Source organism: Cydia strobilella, chromosome 10, assembly GCF_947568885.1.
Source record: "Cydia strobilella chromosome 10, ilCydStro3.1, whole genome shotgun sequence".
NCBI classification, from domain to species: Eukaryota; Metazoa; Arthropoda; class Insecta; order Lepidoptera; family Tortricidae; genus Cydia; species Cydia strobilella.
The window spans coordinates 2061753-2089693 of NC_086050.1; the positions used below are offsets into that span (position 1 = coordinate 2061753).

Below are 27941 nucleotides of genomic sequence, written 5' to 3' on the forward strand. Positions count from 1 at the left end.
AAAATACTTGGAATAGGAAAACTATTTATACTATCTTAATACATTTGAACATAATATCTACCTAATAAGTGTTTAGCATGCAACACAGGAAGGTGGGATCGTAAATAAAGGCTATTTTATTTTATTTATTATTATTTGATGCTGACTGTACCAGACATTTTAGAGTACAGTCAAGGGCATAAATATATATACATTCACAAAGTTTCAAAAATATGTGTACGCTCTTACACCTTAGACAATAAAGTCGTGTTCACATATTTTTGAGCCATTTGTCTGGATCGATATTTTTGCCTTCGACTGTACAATGGCTGTGCCATTATGATGGGGCTCTATGGGTATTGAGACTTAGGTATGTGACTTACGTGTTTGCGTGTAATGACTCGCTGCACTCCAGCACATGTTGGTACAACAAGTCCACCTTGCGTCCGTAAATGTTGGCGCTCTGTTGCAGCAATAGCGCTAGCTCGGCAAAGTTGGGTGCCACCACTTGTGAGCCGGGTATTTCCGCTTCGAGCGCGTGAAGACCTGCCTCGGTCAGGTATTCTTCCAACAACTGTAGAATTTATTTATTTGTTTAAGTAATTACAACAACAATATTTAACTAATTTACAAAGTATCGTTAAACCCGTAGGGTTTGTCCTCCATTCCAAAAAAATAATTATACAAAACCATAATAACTTTTTAAATTGTTCATCATAACTATACCTTAACTATTTATCAATAGTTTATAAATTACAAAAATCGACACCATTGCACTGAGCGCCGATACAGCATTTAACAGATTAATTAGTATGTTATAATTTGAGGTGTCCACCTCTGCCTGGGACTTCTACCGCGTCAAAGTGATACAGTTAGACCAAGCTAAGTTGGCAGCGGTATTGATAGCACAGCCTGTGCAAGTGTTATTTATAAGTTATAATTTCATAGAAATTTTAAATGTTTAATTTGGACATTATGATATCATACAACTTGAAATATATTCAGTTACCAAAGATTGAAAAAAATCGAATGTAAAACAGATTCCTATTCATTCCACTCTCAATAATTGAACTGAACTAAAGGAACTAAAAGACAGAACTAGTTCTTTTGACCAATTGTGACGTTTTCAACCAAAAGGTACCACATTGTCGCTTGTTAATAAGGTTGATTTCTAATTGAAGCTATATGGAAATAGCGCCTTACTGACAAGCAACAATAAGTACCCTTTTGGTTGAAAATGGCACAATTGACCAAGAGCAGAGCGCTTTCTGTAGTAAACGAGCAGGCACAAGCCTGTAATGGATTATTCATTAACAATGCCTATCATCTTTTATGTATTACCAAAAGCAACATGTTATTGTTTTCATAGGCATAGTTTTCAGTAAGAATGTTGACCTATATGAGAAATATACACAAGATTGATGCAATATGAAAGTCTAGCATGTTACATTATTAGCATTTGTTATCAATGCAACTAGTGCACATTGCACAGGTGCATTTTGCAGCCGCTGCAGCCCGGGTGGGGCGGGCGGGGCACGGAGGGCGGAAAATTCACAAAGGCTTTCTAGGAAAGCTCAGGGCGGGGGTGGGAAAACTAAAGCGGGGGAGGCTCAGGCCCGGCTCGAGGGTGCTCACCGCACATAGGTCCGTGTCGAAGCTGCGGCGGAGGTCGCCAATGGGGCGCATCAGCTCCGCCACGATCTGCTCTAGCCTCTGGGAATTCATACTCCAACGTTTCTCCCGCCGAGATATTAGGTCCCTGCAAAAAGTGTGCGCTCATGGATAACATATCTGACAAGCGTCGCGATCGCGGGCACAACACGACACAACTGAATACAATACAGTAAATATAACACCACACGATGGCGCGAAAGTGACAAACGCTCGTTCGCGCACTAACAAATTGCACTTTTACACCTCGGGGCTTTTTTGTTTGCCGTAAATAATTACCTCTGCCGATCCTCGTTATCGGCGTCCATTTTAGAAACATGAAATCTTGTGGTTATAAGGAGTCTAATAACAACGGTGGCCATTTATTTATATTTTCGCGTGAGACAGTCCATGTTCGCTGTCACAGCGTCGCTCGGTGTTCGCTGTTCGCGATTGTGCAACCTTGATGAGGCTTGTCTATGGATGTTCTACATTTTGCTTGTTTATTGTTCAAATAATAATCAAATAATTATTTCACAATAATAGTATCCTAAAAATTAATAATATTTTTTTTTAATTACTGATATTTAAAAGATAAATGATAAAATCGTTGTAAAATTTGTTGGTGCTGCCATACTCAAATAATGTAAGGTAGCCATATGAAAAAAATAAATGTCAAACGTCAATTAATTATAACAGCAACATATTTGCATCGTTATCGTTAAACAAATGCTCTAAATAAACACATTTATATCGTAATTAGTAAATGGTACGCAGTTCGCGAATTTAATCAATAAAACAAGTGATCTGTTCGTGTTTAAAATTTCATCGAGCCAACATGGGGATGTCGCGCTGCTATTCACTTATGAAATGTTTGCTGATACTGTTTAACATCGTATTCCTGGTAAGATCTCAACAAATCTTAACTTATCAATGAAAACGGTGTCAAAAGTCAAGTGTGTCGTTAGATATAGTGATGTTGTAATAGTAACTATAATTATATAGGATTAATTAGTGATGTTATGTTATGGTCGTATCGCTTAGCGCGTATCGCGGAGGGCGCGTTGAAAGAATCCAGATGCATTGCGCGCCGCCGGCGTGCATCGCCGACCCGCACCTCATTAAGTCTATATTAGGAAAGCTTCCTGGGCACTTCCTTCTCATTATGTAGTCCACTGCAGTCATTGTTTATTATCTATAAAAACAAACATAGCAGGTGCTACATACCTACTTTTATAGAGATTTTTTTTATAGTTCAGTTCAATATTTATATATCAGTAATTTTGAAATGACAAGGATGTTAATTTTTTTATTTAGAAATAATAGTGTTTGGAATTTCCATTTATATAGTAATTTTGATAAAATATTTTTAGTTTCTAAGAAAACTGGCTCACAATGTTTTTTTAATGTGTAATAGTTCTGAGTGCATAAAATGCATAGTTGCAGTTGATTGATAGGCCACTTTCGCTTGCTATAAATAGGTGTTGCAACTGGGGCCATTATCAAACCAGTTGTGCATGTTTGTGTGGGAGGGAACATGCTCCAACAATGCACTTGGCTGTGACAACACTGTATTACTCAAATAACTAAGTTTTGAGATTTAGTAAATCCTCAATTCATATGAATAAAAAAAAACTATTACCTAATTTTTTATTTTTTTTTATTTTTTTTTAATGCAGTTTATTAAACTGTTATAGTTATTCAAACCAATTTGACAGTAAATAAGAACAAAAAAAGCTATACTCATCCTTTCTTTTGGGTGCTAGTACTATTGTAAGACAAAGATAGTATGATTCTCTCTGTCTATGTTTGAAATGAGACAGTCCTTTTACAAACTATATTTACAAATTCATCATCCTTTTTGACACTATCTATTTTATGTGGTTAGTTCAATGTAAAATTATAGTATAAAAGTCATAAAATTAGGAAAAGAAATTTTTTTACCAAAAAAAAAAAAAAAAAACAAAATAAGCAATAATTTATCAATGTTTAAAAACACTTCAGACATGTATTTTTCTGACTTGCTTGCTTTTAAAATTAGAGGATGATGATAGTGTTATAAGTAGATTGCTAGGCTTGAAACTAAAAATAAATGAGTAGAATAATTACTTAGTAGGTAGAAGGTACTCTTTGCAGTACAATTTTCTTATTTTCTTTAGGCGTGATATTTAGTAGGTACAGATTGTATACTGTAAAATTTTTAAGGGTCTCCAGCAAGCTTGGTTCTCCATTCAAACATAGTTCCGCTCTTATTTTAAAACAACTAGCTTGATCACTCTGAAACTTTGTACTTACAATAGGATAAGGTATATCTAGGTCTGTAATTTGTTTATGTAGCTTCAGATACCATAGTTAAAAAAATACAGCGAATTTAAGTTTTTCTTACAAAACTTGTTTTTGCTCTATTTCGTTTGTTTTATAAACTGGAGCTTTATGAACTAATTACAGACCTAGATATACCTCATGTCATTGTATGTGCAAAGTTTCATTACAATCCAACACATAGTTTTAAAATGATAGCAAAGTACGTTTGTATGGGAAGGTGCAATTCAGGCGAGCTTGCTGGAGGCTCTTAAGCCATTCTATGAAAAAAAAAATGTCTTTTTTTACAATGTAACTCTACATAACAAGTTGAGTTGGGACCTACTTTAAAATATAAGATCAAAAATCTGCTTAGAATAAGAGAGAGTATAAAGATGTGTGCAATCATATATGTTTTATGAGTTTATGTTATTTTTATCTTCATGGTTTTACTCCTGAATAGCAAGGTTTCAAAATGTGAATTTCCTCTATCTACTTCTGAATGTTACTGTTTCATTTTTAAGAGGTATTAACAGGGTACAATTTTTAAGCTATAGTACATTTCTGGAATGGAATGCTCCGTAACCCTAGACCCTAGAGACCCTAGTGCTCCACGCGAGTGCTCGCATGGGGGAGCATATTGCCGCCGGATACTTAACCAAACCAAAAACTATTAGAAAATGTAACATTAATTATAGTTTCACACTTAGTAGTACATAAAAATTACCTTGACAAATGTACCGTGTTGAAATATATTAAATCACATTTAGAAACGGGTCTATCGCGAATTTATTTTGTTACCTTTATTTACCGACGTTTCGACACAGGTTTCACTGGTCGTGGTCGCGGCTAACTGACGTCCCAGCAAAATGTCAAAACAGAGATTTGTGTAACTACCCCACGAAAACTGCATTTAAAGTTTGAGGTAGACATCACATTTTCAAACCACCCACTACACATAAAAGTTAATTATTGTCAATAGTCCGACACACAAAACTCACAACATCCGCGCACACATCCGAAGATAGATCCCTTGGCTTTAACTTCTGGATCACTGGTCCCCAAGTTGCCGAAAAGTTAAAACCATCTTCCCTATTAAAATTTCTGGGGTGCTTCTTGATTTCAATCGCTTCTCGCACAACTCGAGGATAATAATGGCGTTCAGTGGAGACAACTTTTGGTTTATGAAGCTCAATCCAGGGATTTTCGCCGCATGTAAGTAGATGTTCGGCGATCGCGGACTTGTTTACTTGGCGATTTTTTACTGCCGCTATGTGATTTAATATGTGTTCAAACCGCGAAAGTTTTAAACGTGTTGAAATAGTCACAGTTTCTTGTGTGTTTTGACTACGTCACCATCTTGCAGGTGATAGGCCTAGCAGCCTGTGGGCTGAGCGTCTGGGCCCTATGGGAGGGCGGAGCCTCCGCCAGCGTCGGCGGGACCGGCGCCGGTGATGCCGCCGCAGCTCGAGCGGGGCTCTGTGCTGTGGCGGCCTGGGGCGGAGCGCTAGCGTTGGGCGCTATTGCTGCATTATGGGGAGCGGCCCGCGATGCCCCATCTCTGTTGGCTGCTTCTTTTGCGCTCTTAGCGCTGTGTGGTGTGTCTTCATTCATTATTATAAATCTAAGAGACAGCAGGTAAGAGTAGCAGGTAGTGATGCTGGTAATACAATAAAAATAAAGTGAAAAGGCTGCAACATGCAGAGAGTGCGACAGTGCGAGTGAGACAATAATTGTGTCAATTTTCTAGTCCCCTTGGTTGATTTATAGAAGAAATAGTATCACTTTACTTTTTAAAAATCTGTACATAAAGTCACATAAAACTTTCCCTTACTGTTTTTGATAAAATTCATAGGTATTCTGTTTCATTTTATTCATTTCCTTCATTATATATATGGTATTCATTTCCTTGTGCCATTTAATTTCTTTAGTTGTCCTTACTCAGTTTATTCACATATTGAAAAATCACTCTGTATGTGCACTGTAATGCTTATAACAGTAGCGTTTTCAGAAGTTTTGGTCAAGGGAATATTAAAATCTAATACCTATTTTAATTTGCATAATCAGGAGTGGCGGAGGCAGCAGCGGCTTGTTGGGGCGCGGCGCATTTACCCCAGCTACGGCGGGCCTTGTCACAGCGCCTACACTACGCGGTCCGTAACGAGTACGGCCACGGCGCCGCTACGCAGCTCCTCGACACCATTCAGGCCGAGGTATTATATCTGAACACGACACACGTGTACGTCAGCCGCAGCTCCAGCGGGTGTTATCACAGCGCTTACACTACGCGGTCCGTAACGAGTACGGCCACGGCGCCGCTACGCAGCTCCTCGACACCATTCAGGCCGAGGTATAGTTATCTGATATCACAGTAGATCGCGGTGTCCTATCGGCTACTTCGCGCTATTAAGCCACACGAAATTCTTGTGAAACTTTTGACAGCTGCTCTTTTACAACTTTTTGGAAACTTTCCGCAATAGGTTTGGGTACTAGAGTTGAAGTACACACCACACACACAACAACAAAATCATGTACCATAACCAAAAAGTTTCTTCAAGGTTTTTTTTAGCTTAATCATGCGCGTAAGTCACATTCATACATTCAATTGATAAAACGATAGACCGTTTGTACAAATTGGGGCGATCAAACTGTCATTTTAGTCATCATCATTTGCTTGCCCTTATCCCTATAGTACGTACCTAGAATATGCAAACGAGATTTCTAAACTGCTTTGTAACCTTTTGTTCTTCTCTCATCAACGAAGCATATATACAGGGTGCCCGAAGCGAAGCGCGCGTGAATGTCGCGAAACCTGACATTCGCGCGCGCTCTTACATATAGGGCGCCTGTGGCGCTCTTCACACTAACAGCCAGGTCGGGAAAAGCCCGACATTCAGCGCGCTTCGCTTGTTCTTTGAAGCTAGGGGTTATGCAGTAACTGACATTGGGGGTTTCACTCGATATTGGCAGAATACGGAACCTGTCTAAAACTGCGAAATTCGTGTACAGTTTTTGTTTATATCTAGTAACACTTATTGAAACTGTACTGTAATGTTGCCCAACGGAGCCGACCTGTCTTGTTGATAAAGGCTCCTTTTAAATATGTAGTTGAAGTACACACCACACACACAACAACAAAATCATGTACCATAACCAAAAAGTTTCTTCAAGGTTTTTTTTAGCTTAATCATGCGCGTAAGTCACATTCATACATTCAATTGATAAAACGATAGACCGTTTGTACAAATTGGGGCGATCAAACTGTCATTTTAGTCATCATCATTTGCTTGCCCTTATCCCTATAGTACGTACCTAGAATATGCAAACGAGATTTCTAAACTGCTTTGTAACCTTTTGTTCTTCTCTCATCAACGAAGCATATATACAGGGTGCCCGAAGCGAAGCGCGCGTGAATGTCGCGAAACCTGACATTCGCGCGCGCTCTTACATATAGGGCGCCTGTGGCGCTCTTCACACTAACAGCCAGGTCGGGAAAAGCCCGACATTCAGCGCGCTTCGCTTGTTCTTTGAAGCTAGGGGTTATGCAGTAACTGACATTGGGGGTTTCACTCGATATTGGCAGAATACGGAACCTGTCTAAAACTGCGAAATTCGTGTACAGTTTTTGTTTATATCTAGTAACACTTATTGAAACTGTACTGTAATGTTGCCCAACGGAGCCGACCTGTCTTGTTGATAAAGGCTCCTTTTAAATATGTAGAAAAAAAATTTCATCAACGACTACATTACATTTGTTTCCCAGCTTAAATGTTGCGGCGCAGGAGTAGGCGCCCGCGACTGGCAGAGCTCAGTGTGGTCCCGCGCCGAGGCCGGAGCCTCCGACGCGGCCCCTCCGCAGCCCGACGATGTAGCCCTAGATCTGTCCGTGACCGCCCCTAACTCTTACTACTACGTTCCTCCTTCGTGTTGCTTGGTAAGTTATACGTAGGTCACTAGATAAGTTTTAACAATGGACAGATTTAATATGAAACACCGAGGAGGCAGAGAGAGAGGAGGTATGTATGTGATAATATATACTTTTGAAAACTATATTTCCATAGACAATGTTTGGCGGGAAAATATTTACTTTCTTTTTATTTTAAATTTAAAATTTGCTTATAAATAAATAGATTTTGAGCCTTACGTCAAGATGTTTGCTTATATATCTTAGAGGTCTGTAAATTTGTCCGCATCCACCCCGAATTTTACACGAGACGTGAACTCGTTAATTAAGATATGAAATGAGACACACATAAAGACTAATACTCTCAGCCTCTCGTCTAAAACTCCATTCCTCCGGTCCCTTAGTTTTGTCCATAAAAATATATAATAACTTGCCACAAAATGTAAATAGCGAAACCAAAGAAAGACATTTTATTAGTAAACTGAAACAAATGTTAACTAGAGACCTGTTGCGGCGTCAAAACGCCGCTAGAGTATGGTTCTAAAAGTTAGGTTGCCTGTCCACTGAAGCGGAGCGGTAAGCGGGGAAAAAATCCAGCAATAGAATTTCATTAAAATTTCAGAGCGGAGATTTTATGCCATTCAGTCGGTGGATTTTTTCCTCGCTCATCGCTCCGCCACCTCGCTCTGCTCCTGTGGACAGGCAGCCTAAGACTGAACGCTAATTGAAATCAGGAAATGTGACGTCTTCAGATGAATCACTGGCTGTCACTATCTATTTGATGCTGACTATACCCACAGAATATGAAATCTTACACATAATTATTTCTTATAAAATGACGACACGTTTGTATAATTTTAGCGTATTATATTTCGGTCGCGTAGCACCTAATACCAGCATGTTTTGTGATCGTTAGTATTGATGCAAAAAAGACATAATTATTGTCTATCTTTTCGCATCTTTCTAAACTAAAAATCATGATACGCGACTGCGATATGATACGGTAAATCAAGATTTCGTGGATAGGATGCCTTCTTGTCATTTGGCTCTCATGCCTAAAATTTCATAGGGCTGAGTATAATTTATATTTGATTCTCTTTTTCCTATTATTCATGAGACTGAAGTTTACAAACATTTTACAAACATTCCGTGACATTCCGTGTCTGGGCTATACCGCGAAAATCGAAGTTCAAATTGCGGGCATCTTTCTCTGTCACTCTAATTACGCCTTCATTGGAGTAAAAGAGAAAGATCCCCGCAATTTGCGAATTTCGGTTTTCGCGGTAGACCGATAGACATAGTATATACACGTAGTTATAGACATGAAACCGAGCGACCAGGGTATGGATGGTATAGAAAGGAGAAGCAGAATTGTTGCAAAAGTGACCGCTTTCAGCTTTAAATAATAGTTCCTAATCTCTCCGGTGGCGCTAGTTAGGCTTTGGAACATGTGTATAACATGAACCATATAAGGCAACAAATAACCCGACCAAATTACGTAGGTTTTTTTTAGTAGTATTTCGGTGTATGGTGGCGCCGCCTAATTACTGTTTTTTGATGGACACTTTTCGTACATAGAGATTTGGCTCCTTTATATAGTCTCCATGGACCAGGGGTAAGAGAAAGACATGTTAACAATTTTTGTTTTGTACAATAAAGTGATTTACTACTACTACTACTACTACTACATATTCATGTATTGACAGTTTCATGTATGGCAGCATAATCCTTTTTAGGGTTCCGTACCCAAAGGGTAAAAACGGGACCCTATTACTAAGACTCCGCTGTCCGTCTGTCTGTCACCAGGCTGTATCTCACGAACCGTGATAGCTAGACAGTTGAAATTTTTACAGATGATGTATTTATGTTGCCGCTACAACAACAAATACTAAAAAGTACGGAACCCTCGGTGGGTGAGTCCGACTCGCACTTGGCCGGTTTTTTCTCTTTCACACTTATAAATTTCGGTATTTCGCCATCGCCTCCAATTCATTCGGCATTTTTTCATGGTCGGGTTATGCCATCATAGCAAACCCGACCATGAAAAAATGCCCGGTCGGTGATAAAAATAAAGCATGGCACTATTTTCTCTTTCCTCTTATAGGAATCGCAATAAGACTATCTTTCTCTATCAAAGAGTGTCAGGCCCTTGAACCTAATTTAGTTTTTTTAAATTTACTTTTTTGAAAGTCTGTACAACGACTGGACCGCGACCTTGGTACCGTCAAAATATCTCTTTCTCGCTCTCGGCGTACGGCCCCCACCTTAAGCGCCTAACACATTACCGCACCGCACCGGTCATTGTGCGATGCACCTATAAGTAAGAGCGAGAAAGAGATATTGCTTTCTCACTCTTACTTACCCATAAGTAGGTCACACAATGACCTTGGTGCGGTGCGGTAATGTGTTAGCCGCTTTATAGCCGTATTTAATAGACTATCGTAAAAACTGTTAGAGACTACCACACCTCACCGCGACCTTGGTGCGATGCGGCGCACGTATCGATAGTGCGCAAGGTGGTCACCGTACGTACGTTAAGGACGCAGCTTTAAGTTAGAGCGAGAAAGGAATATTATAGCCGTAATTAATAGACTACTGTAATAGCCGTTAGAGACTACCACACCTCACCGCGGCCTTGGTGCGGTGCGGCGCACGTATCGATAGTGTGCAAGGTTGTCACTGTACATACGTTAAGGACGCAGCTATAAGTTAGAGCGAGTAAGAGATTTTGACCGCACCAATACGGCTTTTCGAGATATTCTCTTTCTCGCTCTCACTTATGGGTGTGGCGCACCAAAATCGCGGTGCGGTGCAGTAGTCTGTTACGGCTTTTACATACGATCGCACATACGCCGCACCGCACCAAGGCCGCGGACCGATGCGGAAAATGGGGTTGGCCGGTCGACATAATTAGCAGAGGGCGCCAGCATAGCTTGCCCTGTCAATCCCTACAATTGAGACAAATTTTTGTGTTTAAGCCAAATCTCATAGAAAAAGGGGCAAGCTATGATGGCGCCATTTCTGCAAACCTTTGACAGTTGCCAACCCCATTGGCTGACCGTTTACCTTAAAGATCCGACATCATTTAACATCCTCATAAGAACAAACCTCGCCGTACGTGCTTTTTGAAGTAAATATAGATGCTTTTCCCCACCGTTTTGTATGGTTTATGGTGGGCTGGTGGGCTACAAATTCTGTCCCTCACGGGCACACGCGGTAAGCCACTTCTATAGGATCCTACCTTCTTTGTGTCAAAGCAACAATAAAATAAACATGTGTCATCTTGATGAGTACGATGTGGATGACACATGTCTGACATGTTATCAAACACAATAATAAAATTTTATGGTGTTTTAATATAATTTTTAGTGTGGTGTATGCATGTTACAGTCTCAAAACAAATATTTGAATGGATTGGATACCTTACATACATTGGATATATAGGTAGGTTTGAGTTCAATTCAATCTCAAGTCAGAACAAAGGTCACGTGGTACATTTTTTCAAATTAACTTTTTAGTACTTTTTCGGGAAAAAATCAAAAAACTAAGAGCTTATTGCAAATCTGTAGCATGAGACGAACCAAATGACATATAATTTATTAAAATCGGACCATAACTGTAGATCTGATGGGATGAACAAAAATCGGCCTCGCGTAATATATATATTGTTAATAAGTAAAGCAAAAATAAAATAAATGTTAAAAAGTATTCTATATCGGAATATTTAGATGACAAAAATTAATTCTATATCGGAATATTTAGATGACAAAAACACTGACATAAAACACATATATTCACTAACACAGCCATGCCATTGTATATACAAACATTAAATGTACCTAACTATATCGGTGTTAGCTTTAGTTTTAATTTTAAAGGTTAGCAAATAAGAATTGTTGCGATGCCCTTACATGGTTCATGTTTAAAGCTTCTATTGTAAACATCATGATCTGTATAATAACACGAGTGCAATAAAATAGTTGAATAATTAACAAATTCTTTTCTTGATGGACTTGAGGGCGGTGTTGCCCGTAGCCAATGTCACGTAAAAGGGTAGGAACAAAATAAATGCTCTTAGAGCACGACGCTGTTCGGTGGTTGTTGTAGTTGTCTCGTAAAACCGATAGCTGGATTTTACGAGAAGCACGTGGACTACCGGCCGTTGACTCCAAAATGGTGGTTAAACACGCTTTGAGATTAATTCTCCATTCACTGCACACTACCACATTAGATTATTGTATAATAAAGCTATCGATATTACACTTTAAACAATATTAATGAGCAAAAAACAAAGGAATTAATCACGAGGCTACTATCAAGATGGCGTTCGAACCGGAAGTCAATTAACAAATTGTGATTGTTCGACAGTCCACCTCGGAGGGAGGCGACCCGGCGTCGTGCGCGGCGGCGCGGCGCGTGCCGGCCGCGTCGGGCGGCGCCGCGGGGCTGCACGCGGCCGCCTGCGCGCAGAAAGTCATCCACGCGCTAGAGGTTTGTGTGCTTAGGTTAGGCCGACCCAGGGGTACGGTTACCAGACGTCAGGAATTAGCCTCATGCATGAAGTTTATATTTGAACGAAATATGTTTTATTCGGATGTTTGTTACCGTTATATCATGTTACAAATGCATTTCCGTTTTTAAATTACCATTTAATTACTTAAAATTATAAATAAAAAGTACAAAAATTTGCCCGCGAAAAGCTAGTGAGCGAAACGCTCGAAACGCCACGTGACGTCACGTGTTCGACAGATTAGTGTCATTAGTAGCAAACGTCAGTTGGGCCGCCCAACGTGTGACGTCATCACGTTCTGTCGAATTCGCGCCAAAAATTATGAGCGTTTCAACCGCTCAAAAATTTTCGACATTTTAAATATTTTTTAATAAAATAATGTTAAGGTTTACAATAGTAGATTGTGTCACAAGGGAGCAAAATGACATATTTACGGCGAGGGCGTACAATTGAATCCTAAACGAAGCGAAGGATTCTATAATAGAATCCTGAGCGTAGCGAGGGATTCTAACATAGAATCCTGAGCGTAGTGAGGGATTCAAGTGTTAACGCCCAAGGTGAAAATAATTTTGCTACCATGTGACACATACTGCTTTTCACATCACCTATGAGGAAATTACATACATATTCATTAGGTTTCAAAACATTATTATTTAAGCAAAGATCGATACGGACAAAGTGCCAATGTGCCAAAAATATGTATACGAGCTTATCGATATTTTCAGACTTGACTGTACTGACAAATTAAAAGTACCTACAGCTCATAATTATGTACCTAATATCTTTTCAAAGACAGCAGCAAACACCTAAAATGATACAATGAAAATCAAGTACATTATTTTTGTACCTATAGATTTTTCTGGTAACAAATTAGCTCTTACCCCTTTGAACCAAATCTTCGGAAGAACACTATGAAGACTGATATCACTTATATTTATTATTATAAAGTTATTGATTTAAACTAAGTATTTATACACAATACAGAACCGCATAATTATGCTTTGTGAAATATTTGTACAAAACTTTTTAAATTGCATAGACAAGTATGGCTGCGTTTAAGGAGACCTAAAATGTCAAAATAAAAATTTAATTATTAAACTAATGTTTTTTCACGTTTCTTTGTAATTATTACGCTAATTAATTAATTCACTTAATTTAAATATGCTATTCATTTATTCAAAATACGCTAATTACATTTATTGTTTACAATTACAACAAAATATTATTTAAGTTTAAAAAATTGTATGCACGTAATCTATTATAAAGAAATTGTAATCGATTATAGGCATACTAATTTCATATGGCTTTGTGTCAATATTTCATACTGGCAATAAAATGTCCTTGAACAGAAAAGTGCCACTTTGATCCCTCCTAGCAGGGAAGAAAAGTTCCCTTTTCGAATAGGTGATGTGAAAAAGTATTTTTCACCTCAGCAGCTCGAACAAGCCTACTTTCGTCACTCCCTGGAGTGAAACAATGTAGCTTTTTAATTTACTGAAGGCCATGAACTTCATACTTTTATTACATTTTTTTTATGGTACGGTACGGTACGGTACGGTACGGTACGGTCCGGTCCGGTCCGGTACGGTACGGTCCGGTCCAGTCCGGTCCGGTTCGGTCTCGTATCGTATCGTATCGTATCTTATCGTATCGTACATATTATAATACTTTTTTTTCTGTTTATTCTGTTTGTTCGAAATACATTTTAACCTTTAATATGTTCTCACTACTGAGGTGAAAAATTATGTGTGCAACACGAGAGCAAAGTTATTTTACATCTTGTGTTTTTGAGTCCCTTGCTACGCTCAAGATTCCACCTTAGAATAACTCGCTTCGCTCGTGATTCAATTATAGAATCTTTCGCTTTCTCGGGACTCAAAATAAACACTCGCAAGAAAAACCAACTTTCCTCTTTTGTTGCACAAATAACTATTTATCATTTCCGGTGTTCCAACGATGTAAATTATGAATCCAAAAATAAAAATAAATTCATGCATGGAGCTAATTAGATATGTTTCCAGTCGGGTGCGCGGCTGCCGCTAGCGATAGGCGCGGCGTTGCTCGCGCTGCACGCGCTAGCGCTGCTGCTAGCGCTCGCGCTCTGTCTCCGCGCGCGCCCCGCGCCGCGCTACAAGGCTTAGGAGGTAGGCCACCAGAGGTACCACTCCCACTATGCGTACAACTAAGCTGTACTTAAACTGTGATGTCAGGGCAATTTTAAAACCAAACTTTATAGCCTGACGTTTCGAACGTGACGTTACGTTTGCATAAATAAACGTTGGTTTGTACGCGATCAAGTCCCGTGTTAGTTTTAAACATAGAGTAACTTATACTAGAGCGGTACTGTCATAGTAAATTTTGTAACCCCAGTAAATTCACTGCCATCTGTCGACACACTTTAAAACTAAAAATGAAGATTTATAAAAATACGATAGAATGTATTTAAATATAGATAAATGATTTTTTTTATTTGCATTCATTATTTTTATGATTTTGACCCATGTTCTTTCACTGATATGCGTTAAAATTGTTAAATAACGAATAATCGAAAATCAAGAATCAAATTTTCTTGATTTTCGAGGCACGTTTTTTCCTTAGATTGTATCCATCTATTACGGAGTTATATCTCTTTGGTTTTAAAATTACGTTGACGCTAGATGTCGAATACGAAATAAAGCACGTTTTGGTCAGAAAACTGGCGGCCTAGCCAAGGTGACAATCGCTATCGCTTCGCCATCGAATCGCTTTGTGTATCTCTATCACTCTTCCATATTAGTGTGACAGTGACAGTTGCGTTTCGTTCGCTACGGAGCGTTATCGATTGGCATCTTTTCTACGGGGCGTTATCGATTGGCATCTTTTCTACGGGGCCTGATGTATGTACCACTTTTTGTTTTACTTATATTTCTCTATGGTTAGATTAGACTGTATGATTTGTAAGTCTGCGATATGACAACTAGTTGACATTTCGAGTCTAAGGGAAAAAATGTAATTGTATGAACGAAACAACGGACTGAAATATTCGCATAATACCCGTAAAAGTAAACAACACCTAGACATCGACTTTATTACATGATAATAAATGTGACCACGAATTACGATAATTATTGAGTAATTTCTACTTTTAATTATACACATCTGCCATATTTTATAGAATTGAAAAAATACTCTTTACGTTACGTGTTTATATAATACTTTCAAAACCGCCTGAATTAAAATGGAGGTTAGCAATCTCACATATTTTAGACATAGCATCTAACCCATGACACTGTTTATTATTGTTTATATTTTCCTTAGGTTACGTGTTATATTTGTAAGAATATTATTTAAATTCTTACGCTACGTCATAATAATGTATAGTGCCATAACGTGTTCTTATTCACTGCCTGAATATAACATATATAATTATAATATATACTGTCCACTGAATGAACAAGTATATTTCTAACATATAATGGGGCATTTTCTATGAAAAGGGAGCTTTTTTTGACCCAGAAACATCCTTTATGTAAACCATTCTAAAGCGGTTTTCAAATGGTATGCGGATCCGAACGCCGCTCCCTTGTCCGAGAGAGATATGGCTATATACTATCTCGCTCACACGCGGTGTGCGGATCCCCATCAATGTGATCCCTGCGTAAAAGAGGTGTTTTGTGTGTGTGTGTGTGTTGATTAAGTGAATTGTAAATTAATATAATAATATTGTGACGTATATTGTGAATTAATTTTTAACAAGCAGAAACGTCTGCGATCGATGCTATTAAGCTTAGAATAAATTTAAAAGTGGAAAAAATTACTGCCTTGGGTGAGACTTGAACTTATCCAGAGGCCGTGAGTTCAAGTCTCACCCAAGGCAGTAATTTTTCCACTTTTAAATTTATTCTAAGCTTAATAGCATCGATCGCAGACGTTTCTGCTTGTTAAAAATTAATTTAGAATGGGTAGCACATCGTAACTGGTGAATTTCCAATATGACTTGGAACTCCGGTGGCCGTTTAAGAAGTGTAACACTCTTACGGTAGATGTCGCTAGGGTCCCCTAGACCCATGTAGTGGGAAGATTTGCTGACTATGGATGAGGTCTTGGTGGCTCAGTTGGCAGAGCGCTGGAGTATCTATCCAGAGGCCGTGAGTTCAAGTCTCACCCAAGGCAGTAATTTTTCCACTTTTAAACGTATATTGTGTGTAACGAAACTACCATCTAAGTCATCGGGCCTCTAGTCATGCCACTTCACAAGCATCATTCATCTTTTGCAACTGGGTTCTGATTAACCTTTTTATTAAAGAGATAAACCATTTTTAAAATGCGCGCCCCCCCTAAGAAGCACCTACTTTTTTTTTTAACCTGACTTAGGCTCTTGCACTAGGGCAATTAGAGCGGTAGGACTGTGTGGGGGGATGGTAGCCTGGGGAAAATCCAGGACCCCGTCCGCATCACACGAGACGGTTTTGCTACGCTGGAATACTCCTAAAGAGTTTAGAAGCACCTACCCCAACGTCTAAAGTAAGCTTATCGACGTAAGGGTGTTAACACCAAATACACCAGTAGATTGATGGCATGGTTTCTACCTAGACCAAGGGCCTGACACTCTTTGATAGAGAAAGATAGTCTTATTGCGATTCCTATAAGAGGAAAGAGAAAATAGTGCCATGCTTTGTCCTTATCACCGACCGGGTTTTTTTTCATGTTCGGGTTATGGCAGCATAGGTAGGAGGCGATGGCGAAATACCGAATTTATAAGAGTGAAAGAGAAAAAGGATTATGCTGCCATACATTAACCTGTCAATACATGAATATGTCTTTCTCTTAGCCCTGGTCGCTCGGTTTCATGTCTATAACTACTATACTATGTCTATGACCTAGACAAATCGATCGATCGACGTCGACATAGAACAGTGGATGTCGATCGATGCCATCGATCGATGGGTGTGGTAACACCCTAAATACATAAAGATGATAAAAGTACTGACTGTTATTTTGTTTGTTTGAAGGGACACGCAGTTAGACAATAAATAAATAAATATTATAGGACATTCTTACACAGATTGACTAAGTCCCACAGTAAGCTCAAGAAGGCTTGTGTTGTGGGTACTTAGACAACGATATATAATACATAAATACATAGAAAACACCCAAGACTCAGGAACAAATATCTGTGCTCATCACACAAATAAATTCCCTTACCGGGATTCGAACCCAGGACCATCGGCTTCACAGGCAGGGTCACTACCCACTAGGCCAGACCGGTCGTCAAACAATAGTTTATCTTTTTCAATTATCTCAAATGTTTCAGTCCGTGTACGATTTTGTGTCGCTTTCCGTCGACATTTGGCTGCTATTTTACAACGTAAGAGGAATTCATTGTTTTTTAATATTTTTATACATATCATAAAAAAATACATTAAATGGACTAGGCACAAGACTTTGTTGGCATTTTAAAAGGTAAATCAGACCCAGAGCAAGTAAATTCACCAGTCGCTATCATTAAAACCCCGAGTACAAATGATTGGTTAGTTTAAATCGTGCCATATGAGAAGATTGATTTGCATTTACCGTTCCTGCCGAAAGACTGAGCAAAAAGACAGGCTTCGAGCACCTTTGTGGTGCTGTTCCAATCAACGAGGGCTTTTTTGTATGAATTTTTAAGCAACGATAAACATTTGTAAATTGTAAATACATATGTCAATCACAATGAAAAAATCAACGATGATCAAACCAGGGATGTTGCGGATGCCGATTTTTTTACATCCGCGGACGCGGATGCGGATGTCGAGACTAAAGGTACATAGAAAACGTCAAATATTACACTTAAGTAATTTTTATTAAAAAAAAACGAAACTTAGTATTTAAACAAGAATACAGGTGCCCCACTATCGCATTATTATACTAAAGTCGAAATAAAACAAATTTTCCACTTCTTGTCGATGTCCGTCATAGGCTAAAGTGCTCGGTCGACGAATCACGAAAACAAATGGAGATTCCTATTGGCTATAATGACGAAATTACCTAGCACTTACGCCGCCGCAAAGACGTTCCTGTACCTACCTGTTCCACATCCGCATTAAGCTCCGCATCGATTTTATTCGGATGCGGATGTTGAAAATAATGCGGGCAATCCGCGGATACGGATGCGAATATTCGCAACATCCCTGGATCAAACTCTGGCCAACGTGGGACTCGAACCCACATCCTTGGATTGTCGGTCCAATGCGTTACCAATTCGGCCAGCTGACCATGTGACCATCCGCCAATGAACGCGAATTTAGTCATTGCAACTGTGAACAACGTCACAATAAAAAAGGAAAAATATATTTACATTTAACAATTAACATATTATACAGTTAATTAATTCGAAAAATATTGTACACTGATGAAATGTTATTCAAAAATGTAACTGAGACACAGTTTAATATAAGCAGTATATTAGGTAAGAAATCGATATTATTCAGCAATATTTAATTGTGAAATTATTGTTTAAATTGACTGCCTCGTTGATTGGTTTTTGTTATTTTTTATATTATTAATTGTGTCAATTGTTTGTAAATTCTTGTGTTCGTTATTTTACACTAGAATAGTTTGCTTTAATCATAGTACCTAGCTCACACCTAGCTGATACATCTTCTACAACGCGCTTACGCTGCGTCTTACGTAAGCGAACAGCTCGCGAACGCGAAGTGGAGCGGCGGGCCCACGGCGTTCGCGTTCGCAACGAGATCGCCCACGTAGGACACTTCTTTAGGTATCAAAGGATTGATTCACCCCGCGCCGCATCACTTCGCTTCGCGTTCGCGTGTTGTTCGCCTACGTAGTACGCTGCGTTAGTTTATAATAATAATAATAGCCTTTTATTTCATGCAATTTAACATAACAATACGTATTTTTTTTTAGTTTAATTAACCTTAACCCTTTGAACGCTACGCTTATCGTGTTGCGTTCCGTCATCTTGAACCTAGTCGCAATGCGCAAAGGTGCGCATATTGGGCTGCAGCCGCGTGATCAGTCAGCTCGCCAATGAACATTTTGGTCCTTTGGCGTGTGATGTCTTTGGCGGGCAGTTGAAGTTTTTGGCTGTCAAGGGGTTAACTAAAGTGGTATTCTGATGGTATTACGTAAACTGACGTTTGTGGACATTTATTAAAAGATTGTTATGCTATAAATCTAACAAAAAGAGCGTACTCCCATCTTAAAGGCCGGCAACGCACTTGCAACCCCTCTGGTGTTGCGGGTGTCCATCGGCGGCGGTAATCGTTTGCCTCCTATATCATATAAAAAAACTTTATGATTTAACAAATGGTAAAAAAATATTTTATATTTGCGAAAAAATATCTGAATAGCATTTTTTTAACTGTTGTTATTTTACGTTAATTATGTTATTTTGAATACCACTTTAATGAGAGTTGAAGCCAATTAGGTCTTTAGCAAAACTACATCATATATTATACCATAGAGTAACTTATATTAGAGCGGTACTGTCATAGTAAATTTTGTAACCCCAGTAAATTCACTGCCATCTGTCGACACACTTTAAAACTAAAAATGAAGATTTATAAAAATACGATAGAATGTATTTAAATATAGATAAATGATTTTTATATTTGCATTAATTATTTTTTTGATTTTGACCCATGTTCTTTCACTGATATGCGTTAAAATTGTTAAATAACAAACGAAACCGTCAACGCCATCCAATCGACTGTAGGCCAAAACTAGTAGCGCCCTCTGAACGAGAATCAAATTTTCTTGATTTTCGAGGCACGTTTTTTCCTTAGACTGTATCTATCTATTACGGAGTTATATCTATCTTTGATTAAACCCATGTTTAAAAAAGACATATAATTTAATATTTTTTTAACCTAATGGAATCAACTTTCGTAACCCGAACTCTAGTTATGATAGCTCTATTTTTCGAAAAGAAAGAATTCAAGACAAGAGCTAAGCGCAAACGCAAACATATTTTATATAGATTCCTATATATTATTACAAATTATATGAATATTTCACTAACGTAGCGTAAGTTCGTAACCAAATGAGTGTTAGCTGTAAGTATATGTTGTTAACTTTACATAGATTTATATGTACTTATTGTCATGTTTAATATGTTTGTGTGTTTTCGGAATTAAAATGCTGCGCCGTAGACGGGTACCTGGGGTACCCGTAAGTGTACAGTTTTACGTAAATGTACCAGCGGCGGTAGCACGGTCGCAATTTTATCGCTTGTCACCATGCCTGTCACGTTCTAACTAGTATCTAAGTGCGAAAGTGACGGGCACAGTGACAGGCGATAATAATGGAACCATCATGCTGCGCCCACAGGGTGTTGTAAAATGAGTATACTCAATACATACTGAATACTTAGTTACATTGAGACATGTGTACTAACACCTATAAAAATCGTATTTCAAAACAAGAAATTAATCATTGTTGGAGTAATATTTTATGATCAGAAAGAAACCATTTTTTGTGTTTACTCTTAAGGGGCCCACTAACTTCCAGTCCGCCGGACGACATCAGCCTGTCATTTGTTCGGAACTGTCAAAATTTTGTTCTAACAGACAGGCCGATATCTGGTAATCAGTGGGCCCCTTTAACTCGACAATGTCCAAAATACTGGACATAACCTTTTTAATTATTTCCTAACCCGAATAATAACAATCATTCATAAAGTATGGTAGTATTTAGTGAATGAGTGTACCCATGTACCATATTAATCGTACCCTACGGCGCAGCGCATAATACTCGCGGCATCGCCGCCAGCTTTACTTGAGACTGATTTTCATTTCTATTTGTTAATTAACCATTTAAGTTGCCATTCAGTACAAATTTAGGATTTATTTCGTGTTCTCTCGACTGATTCTCTCTAGGTTAGAGCCGCCCTGCCAAGTATCTTGATACTCTTTAATGTTTCATACGTATTTGTATTGCGCACTGTACTGTAGATATTCTAGAAGTATTTATACGGACATGGAATGATTTATAGCTGGGCAAAATTATCTTTGTAGTTGATTTAAAATATTTGATCATTTGGATTTTTCGCTCGTATACACAAGTTCTGAAGACATGTTTTAACAGTTTATCATCGAGATTGCAGGATTAACTTAAAATATATCCTACAAGTATTTCATTTAAGAAAGTAAAAGTCAGTGAGATTTGCAAAAATAAGAAAACTACTGGCGCCATCTAGTGCTAAGTAGCAATACTAATAGCACAAAAAATGAAATACTGTCTCGATAACCATATCAATGTATAATAACAAAATAATAATTATTTAGATATCTGTGTTCGTTTTTATATTTCAATTGCAGGCTGTAATGTAGATTGATAATAAATTAGTCAGGGCGGTGTAGTCGTAAGTGAATGTGCTTTTTATTGAACCGACTAACGATCCACACCGCGGTCCACTCGAACTGCATGTCGTCCTCCTCTAAACTATTAATATTATAATACATTAGGTAAGGACAGCATGTATATCGGGAGATGAAGGCAGTTGTGGTTAAGGATTTTTGTATTTGAGAAACTAATAAAATGTATGTGAAATAACCGTGCGTTTTATTCCAACTTGTTCGTTTACCAGAGACTGAACTTACATTTATTACAGAGGCTTTCTCGTAATGGAAACCATACCAAACTGAAAAAGATCTAATCATACTTGATACTTAACGTAGTTTACAACTAGAGCAAGCACAGCTGCTTAGAGAAGATCATGAAGATTAGTTACTAGCGCCATCTTGGAGCTGACATTGCATTTTTTCGTTTTGCTACTCGCCTTTAGAGGTCGTTAGCTGTACGACTTGTTTAACTATTAGTTTTGCTATGTAACACTAGATGGCAGTACTAGTCCTTAGATTCCAGTCCATTTTTTTTTACTTATTTTGTTTAAAAATAAAATGCAATTTATCAAATAATGGTCAAAACTGTTTGGATAAAAATATATCTTAATTATACACTCGGAAACTGAAAACAGTGCAAAATCACAACCTTTTTTGTAAATGCAACTTTCATTGTCAGGTGAGTTTTTGAGTGTCATATTGTATAATTTTATAGTTTCATTGTTTTTCTTTTTACATTGTGACTTTTTTAATTAAAAAAAATTATTAACTTTTTTAGTTTTATCAAAGAGAATTAAGTAGACATAGTAGAGTGCTCACTCCATACATTAGTTTTGTCAAATAGGATATAATAAGATAGAGCGGTACTGTCATAATAAATTTTGTAGCCACAGTAAATTCACTGCCATCTATCGACATACTTTAAAACTAAAAATGAAGATTTATAAAAATACGTTAAAATGTATTTAAATATGGATAAATGATTTTTTTATTTGCATTAATTATTTTTATATGATTTTGACCCATGTTCTTTCACTGATATGCGTTAAAATTATAAATAACAAACGAAACAGTCAACGCCCTCTATACGAGAGTAGACCAAAACTAGTGGCGCCCTCTGATCGAGAATCAAATTTTCGTGGCACGTTTTTTCCTTAGACTGTATCCATCTATTACGGAGTTATATCTATCTTTGGTTTTGTTACCAAAAGACTATTATTCCCGTAGTCGACATCTAGCGTCAAGTAGCGGAATTATCAGTACTGCTACGATACTAGATGTCACTTGTGTCGCGACTGATGAAAAGTGTGTTGCTTAACAATTTACGACTAATATTATAAGCAGAAAGAGTTGAAAATAGAGTTCCGGTTATAATATTAGCTGAAAATCGTTGAGCATTAGACTTTCCGTTCGTCGCGACATCAATTGTCGAGTAGCAGTAGTGCTGTAGTGATAATTCCTCTACTTAACACACGATGTCGACTACATTGGTAACAAAACTGACGTATGGAGTGAGCACTCTGTCTACTTTTCTCTTTGATTTAAACATAATCTGAGTATTTTGCATTGTAGGACATGAAGTAAACTACAAACATTTGAAAAACAACATATATTTAGGATATTAGAAAAAAAAAAGTTTTCAACGGTTTAACTCCTCTCAGGATGCCTTAACCAAACTGCAGAAGTCCGATTCTGAGAATATTATCATTTCTCGGTTTTTCCTTTAATAAAGGATAAATCTTTGTGGGTTCATCACGAAAGAACCAAATGTCATTTCCAAAGTCCACACCCAACTGCCTGAGCAAAGGTGTGCCAAGAAGGTTCTCTGATGCAGTACCTTTAGGGAATACGACAAACTCCATTGGGATAGTACGGTCACCAAATTTCACATTGCAGGTTACTTTTAAGAAATCCGTCTCTTCGCCGTTCACTAAATCATGACACTGTGTGAATCTGTAGCCTCGTGCTTTTAGCTTATTCCAGAGTGCATGTGAAGCAACGCAGGCCGCAGCAGCAGTGCCAACAATCCCTTCGTCAATAACGTCATCGATCTGGAATCGAATGGTCCATCTCCTCCCTATGCCTATGTCAGAATCAGTGTCAGCTTTCTTTCGGCATACGTCGGCAGTGTGGCCAACATGACGACAAAAATTGCATCGAATGCGCTTTTTCGGTTTCATCGATTCCTCGGCGCGCTTCGCTGCTTCCAGAAGTTCTTCAAAGGTCTGCACCGTGTCCCGTGGAACCTTCTCCAGTATTTTATCGTGAAGACTCGAGTATATTATGTCTAATTTTTGAGATTCTAGGTGGTTATAGGGTAGTTGCGCAAATAAAGCCTTTTTCTTTGCTATGAAAGTTTCAATAAGCTCATTGTCTTTCTGTTTAGTAAGCAATAAGTCTTGATAAATCTCGTGCGCTGGTTTTTTGCCTTTATTGGGCGGATTATGATTCTCGGATATGTTCACTTTCGCCATGGCTTCACTTACTCGGAACATGTGTCCGTTAATCACACAAGTTAATTAGTAAGAATAGTAAGTTTCTTCAATTCTTCGAATAAAATAGTTATTGTAACCAAATGCTAACAAAGTTTCACGAAATGTGACACTGACAGATAAATTTTCAATTTCATTTCACGCTATCTATAGTTTGTCAAAGGACTGTCTCATTTCAAACATAGACAGAGAGAATCATACTGTCTTTGTCTTACACTAGTACTAGCACCCAAAAGAAAAGGATGAGTATAGTTTTTTTGTTCTTATTTACTGACAATTTGGTTTGATCAACTATATTAAACAATAAACTACATATTATCATTATAGTTTGTGATGAGACAGCTCATTTCAAACATAGACAGTACTAGCCTACCCTAGTACTACCCGAAAGAAAAGGATGGGTATAGTTTTTTGTTCTTATTTACTGACAGGATTTGCTTGACCAACTATACTTACAAACGTTCTGTTCCGAATTTCAGAAACAAATGTGCAAAATAATTTGATCAATATCATACTTTGTTAGCTGTATGTAGTAAATACAAACACAATTTTTGTGTTATGAGTAGTAGGAAACAAAGTAAACAACAAACATTTTAATAGAAACAACATTATATTTAAAATATTAGAAAGCAAAATACATGTTTTCAACATATTTAGCTTCTGGTAGGACATCTTAACCAAAATACAGTAAGCCAGATCTGACAGTATTGTCATTACTCGGTTTTTCCTTTAATAAAGGATATTTCTTTGTGGGTTCATCACGAAAGAACCAAATTTCATTTCCAAAGTCCACACCCAACTGCCTGAGCAAAGGTGTGCCAAGAAGGTTGTCTGATGCAGTATCTTTAGGGAATACAACAAACTCCATGGGGATAGTGCGTTCACCAAACTTCACATTGCAGGTTACTTTTAAAAAATCCGTCTCTTCTCGGGAACACAATGTATTCACAAATTCACGACATTTTATGAATTTGTAGCCTCGTGCTTAGTATATAATGCATGTATATTAAACATTAATCTACATATTATCATTATAGTTTGTGAAAGGACTGTCTCATTTCAAACATAGACAGATAATCATACTATCTTCGTCTTATACTAGTACTACCCAAAAGAAAAGGATGGGTATAGTTTTTTTGTTCTTATTTACTGACAGGATTTGTTTGACCAACTATACTTACAAACGTTCTGTTCCGAATTTCAGAAACAAATGTGCAAAATAATTTGATCAATATCATACTTTGTTAGCAGTATGTAGTAAATACAAACACAATTTTTGTGTTATGAGTAGTAGGAAACAAAATAAACAACAAACATTTTAATAGAAACAACATTATATTTAAGATATTAGACAGCAAAATACATGTTTTCAACATATTTAGCTTCTGGTAGGACATCTTAACCAAAATACAGTAAGCCAGATCTGACAGTATTGTCATTACTCGGTTTTTCCTTTAATAAAGGATATTTCGACTTCCGGTTCGAGCGCCATCTTGATAGTTAGCATTGTGATTAATTACTTTGTTTTTTGCTCATTAATATTGTTTAAAGTGTAATATCGATAGCTTATTATACAGTAAACTAATGTGGTAGTGTGCAGTGAATGGAGAATTAATTTTGAAGCGCGTTTAACCACCATCTTGGAGTCAACGGCCGGTAGTCCACGTGCTTCTTGTAAAGTCTAGCTATCGATTTACAAGAGCTAACAAATCACCGTACACTGTCTTGTACAACCGTACAATTTTTGTCGTTTTTAAACCTCTTAATACCTTGATACTGGCGAATTAGTCCCACTGGGCTGAAGCCATAATTTTAAAAGAAGAAGAAAGGATATTTCTTTGTGGGTTCATCACGAAAGAACCAAATGTCATTCCCAAAGTCCACACCCAACTGCCTGAGCAAAGGTGTGCCAAGAAGGTTCTCTGATGCAGTACCTTTAGGGAATACAACAAACTCCATGGGGATAGTGCGTTCACCAAACTTCACATTACAGGTTACTTTTAAAAAATCTGTCTCTTCTCAGGAACACAATGTATTCACAAATTCACGACATTTTATGAATTTGTAGCCTCGTGCTTAGTGTATAATGCATGTGAAGCAACGCATGCAGCAGCAGCAGTACCAACAATCCCTTCGTCAATAATGCCATCGATTTGGAATCGAATGGTCCATCTCCTCACTTTGTCCACACAGGAATCAGGGGCAGCTTTCTTGCGGCATACGTCGGCTGTGTGGCGGCAAAAGTTGCATCGAATTCGCTTTTTCGGTTTCATAGATTCTTCGGCGCGCTTCGCTGCTTCCAAAAGTTCGTCAAGCGTCTGCAACCTTCTCTAGTATTTTGTCGTGAAGGCTCGAATACATAATGTTTAATTTTTGGGATTCTAAGAGGTTCGATGGTGCTAGTTGCGCAAATAAAGTCTTTTTCTTTGCTATGAAAGTTTCAGTGAGCTCATTGTCTTTCTGTTTAATAAACAAATCTTGGTAAATCTCGTGCGCTGGCTTCTTGCCTTTCATAAGCGACTTGATTCTCGGATATGTTCACTTTTGCCATGGCTTCACTTATTTAACTGTTTAGGATTACGTTGTTCTTCTTCTTTTAAAATTATGGTTTCAGCCCAGTGCTTACACTTTAAACAATATTAATGAGCAAAAAACAAAGTAATTAATCACGATGAACGAACGAACGAACTATCAAGATGGCGCTCGAACCGGAAGTCCGATTAGGTTGTTTACGCTGTACGAAAGTACGAACTTTACGAAATGTGACAATGACATATAGGCTTTTTCAATTCCATTTCGCGCTAGGGTTTTTGCAATCAATCAGCGGTCAAGTTACTTTCTTTAACATGCATAGTTATCTATTAAACTACTTACATTACAACCATTATTTTCCGCTTCAAAAACAAATTATGCTTAACTGAAATTTAAATAAATACAGAATAATCGAAGCTCGAAGCACTTCACTCTTTATGCGAAATGGACCGTCAGTGTTTGACAACGATCGTTCTGCGACCTAATCGATGCGCCGTTTTGTTAAATCGATTCACTTATCTCATTATCTCGCCCTTAGACTAATTACATATTAAAATAAATCTATGCCTTATAAATTTATGATCTCGCCGTATCGTTTCGTGTTGAGGCCACACAATTAAAACCTAGTTGAGGCCCCAAATCAAAGAATCCCAAAATTGTGCGAAATGCTTGAACTTGAATGATGTCCTTTCAATATTTCGCGCCTAAAAATGAGACGAGGTAACGAAAAGTCCATTGGATTTATATTCTTGCATTTTTTATGCAGCTCTCATGCACAAACAGAGAAGATTAGACTAGCGCCGTATTTTTAAGCTTTTTAGTTTCACTACTCCTCACTAGAGAACGCTAGCTGTACGGTATGTTTGTTAATTTTAAGAAGAATGTCTCAAAGTTCTCAAACTGTACATTTCTAGTAGGTGCAATTTACGCATTTAACACAGATTATATTTAATATTGTCTTCGGTTACCGCGATAGTTACTCATGAAGCAAAACTATGAAAACGGATCATATCGCGTATATTGAATTTATAATACATCCCGACGTTTCGAACCCTTTACAGCGTTCGTGGTCAACGGGTGACTGAGGAAAACTTACAAAGTGCAAAAATACCCACATACTAAAAATAATGAACAATCATAGACTATAAACTTTAAGGCTGGTTGTACATGCAAAATCGGTTCATAAGGCTAGTTATACACCACAATTTGTTTCAAATAAATATATATACGCGATAAAATAAAAAAAA

The 27941-nt window shown here is 37.8% G+C and overlaps 2 protein-coding genes and 1 non-coding gene across 3 annotated transcripts; 1 reads left to right on the plus strand and 2 right to left on the minus strand.

Annotated features, from left to right (window-relative positions):
- Nucleotides 1–2323: 2323 nt before the first annotated feature.
- On the plus strand, nucleotides 2324–14565 carry LOC134744906 (uncharacterized). Its single transcript, XM_063678853.1, has 7 exons — nucleotides 2324–2533; nucleotides 5297–5528; nucleotides 5998–6280; nucleotides 7113–7125; nucleotides 7694–7864; nucleotides 12215–12325; nucleotides 14366–14565. The coding sequence occupies exons 1-7, from the start codon at nucleotides 2468–2470 to the stop codon at nucleotides 14483–14485; spliced, it is 996 nt and encodes a 331-aa protein (XP_063534923.1). The 5' UTR covers nucleotides 2324–2467; the 3' UTR covers nucleotides 14486–14565.
- Nucleotides 14566–18506: 3941 nt separating this feature from the next.
- Trnav-gac (transfer RNA valine (anticodon GAC)) lies at nucleotides 18507–18578 on the minus strand. The gene has a single exon. It is a non-coding gene; the product is annotated as a tRNA-Val (tRNA).
- Nucleotides 18579–23274: 4696 nt separating this feature from the next.
- LOC134744860 (uncharacterized) lies at nucleotides 23275–26808 on the minus strand. Its single transcript, XM_063678791.1, has 2 exons — nucleotides 26488–26808; nucleotides 23275–23916 (listed from the first exon to the last, which is right to left on the minus strand). The coding sequence occupies exons 1-2, from the start codon at nucleotides 26674–26676 to the stop codon at nucleotides 23338–23340; spliced, it is 768 nt and encodes a 255-aa protein (XP_063534861.1). The 5' UTR covers nucleotides 26677–26808; the 3' UTR covers nucleotides 23275–23337.
- Nucleotides 26809–27941: the final 1133 nt, after the last annotated feature.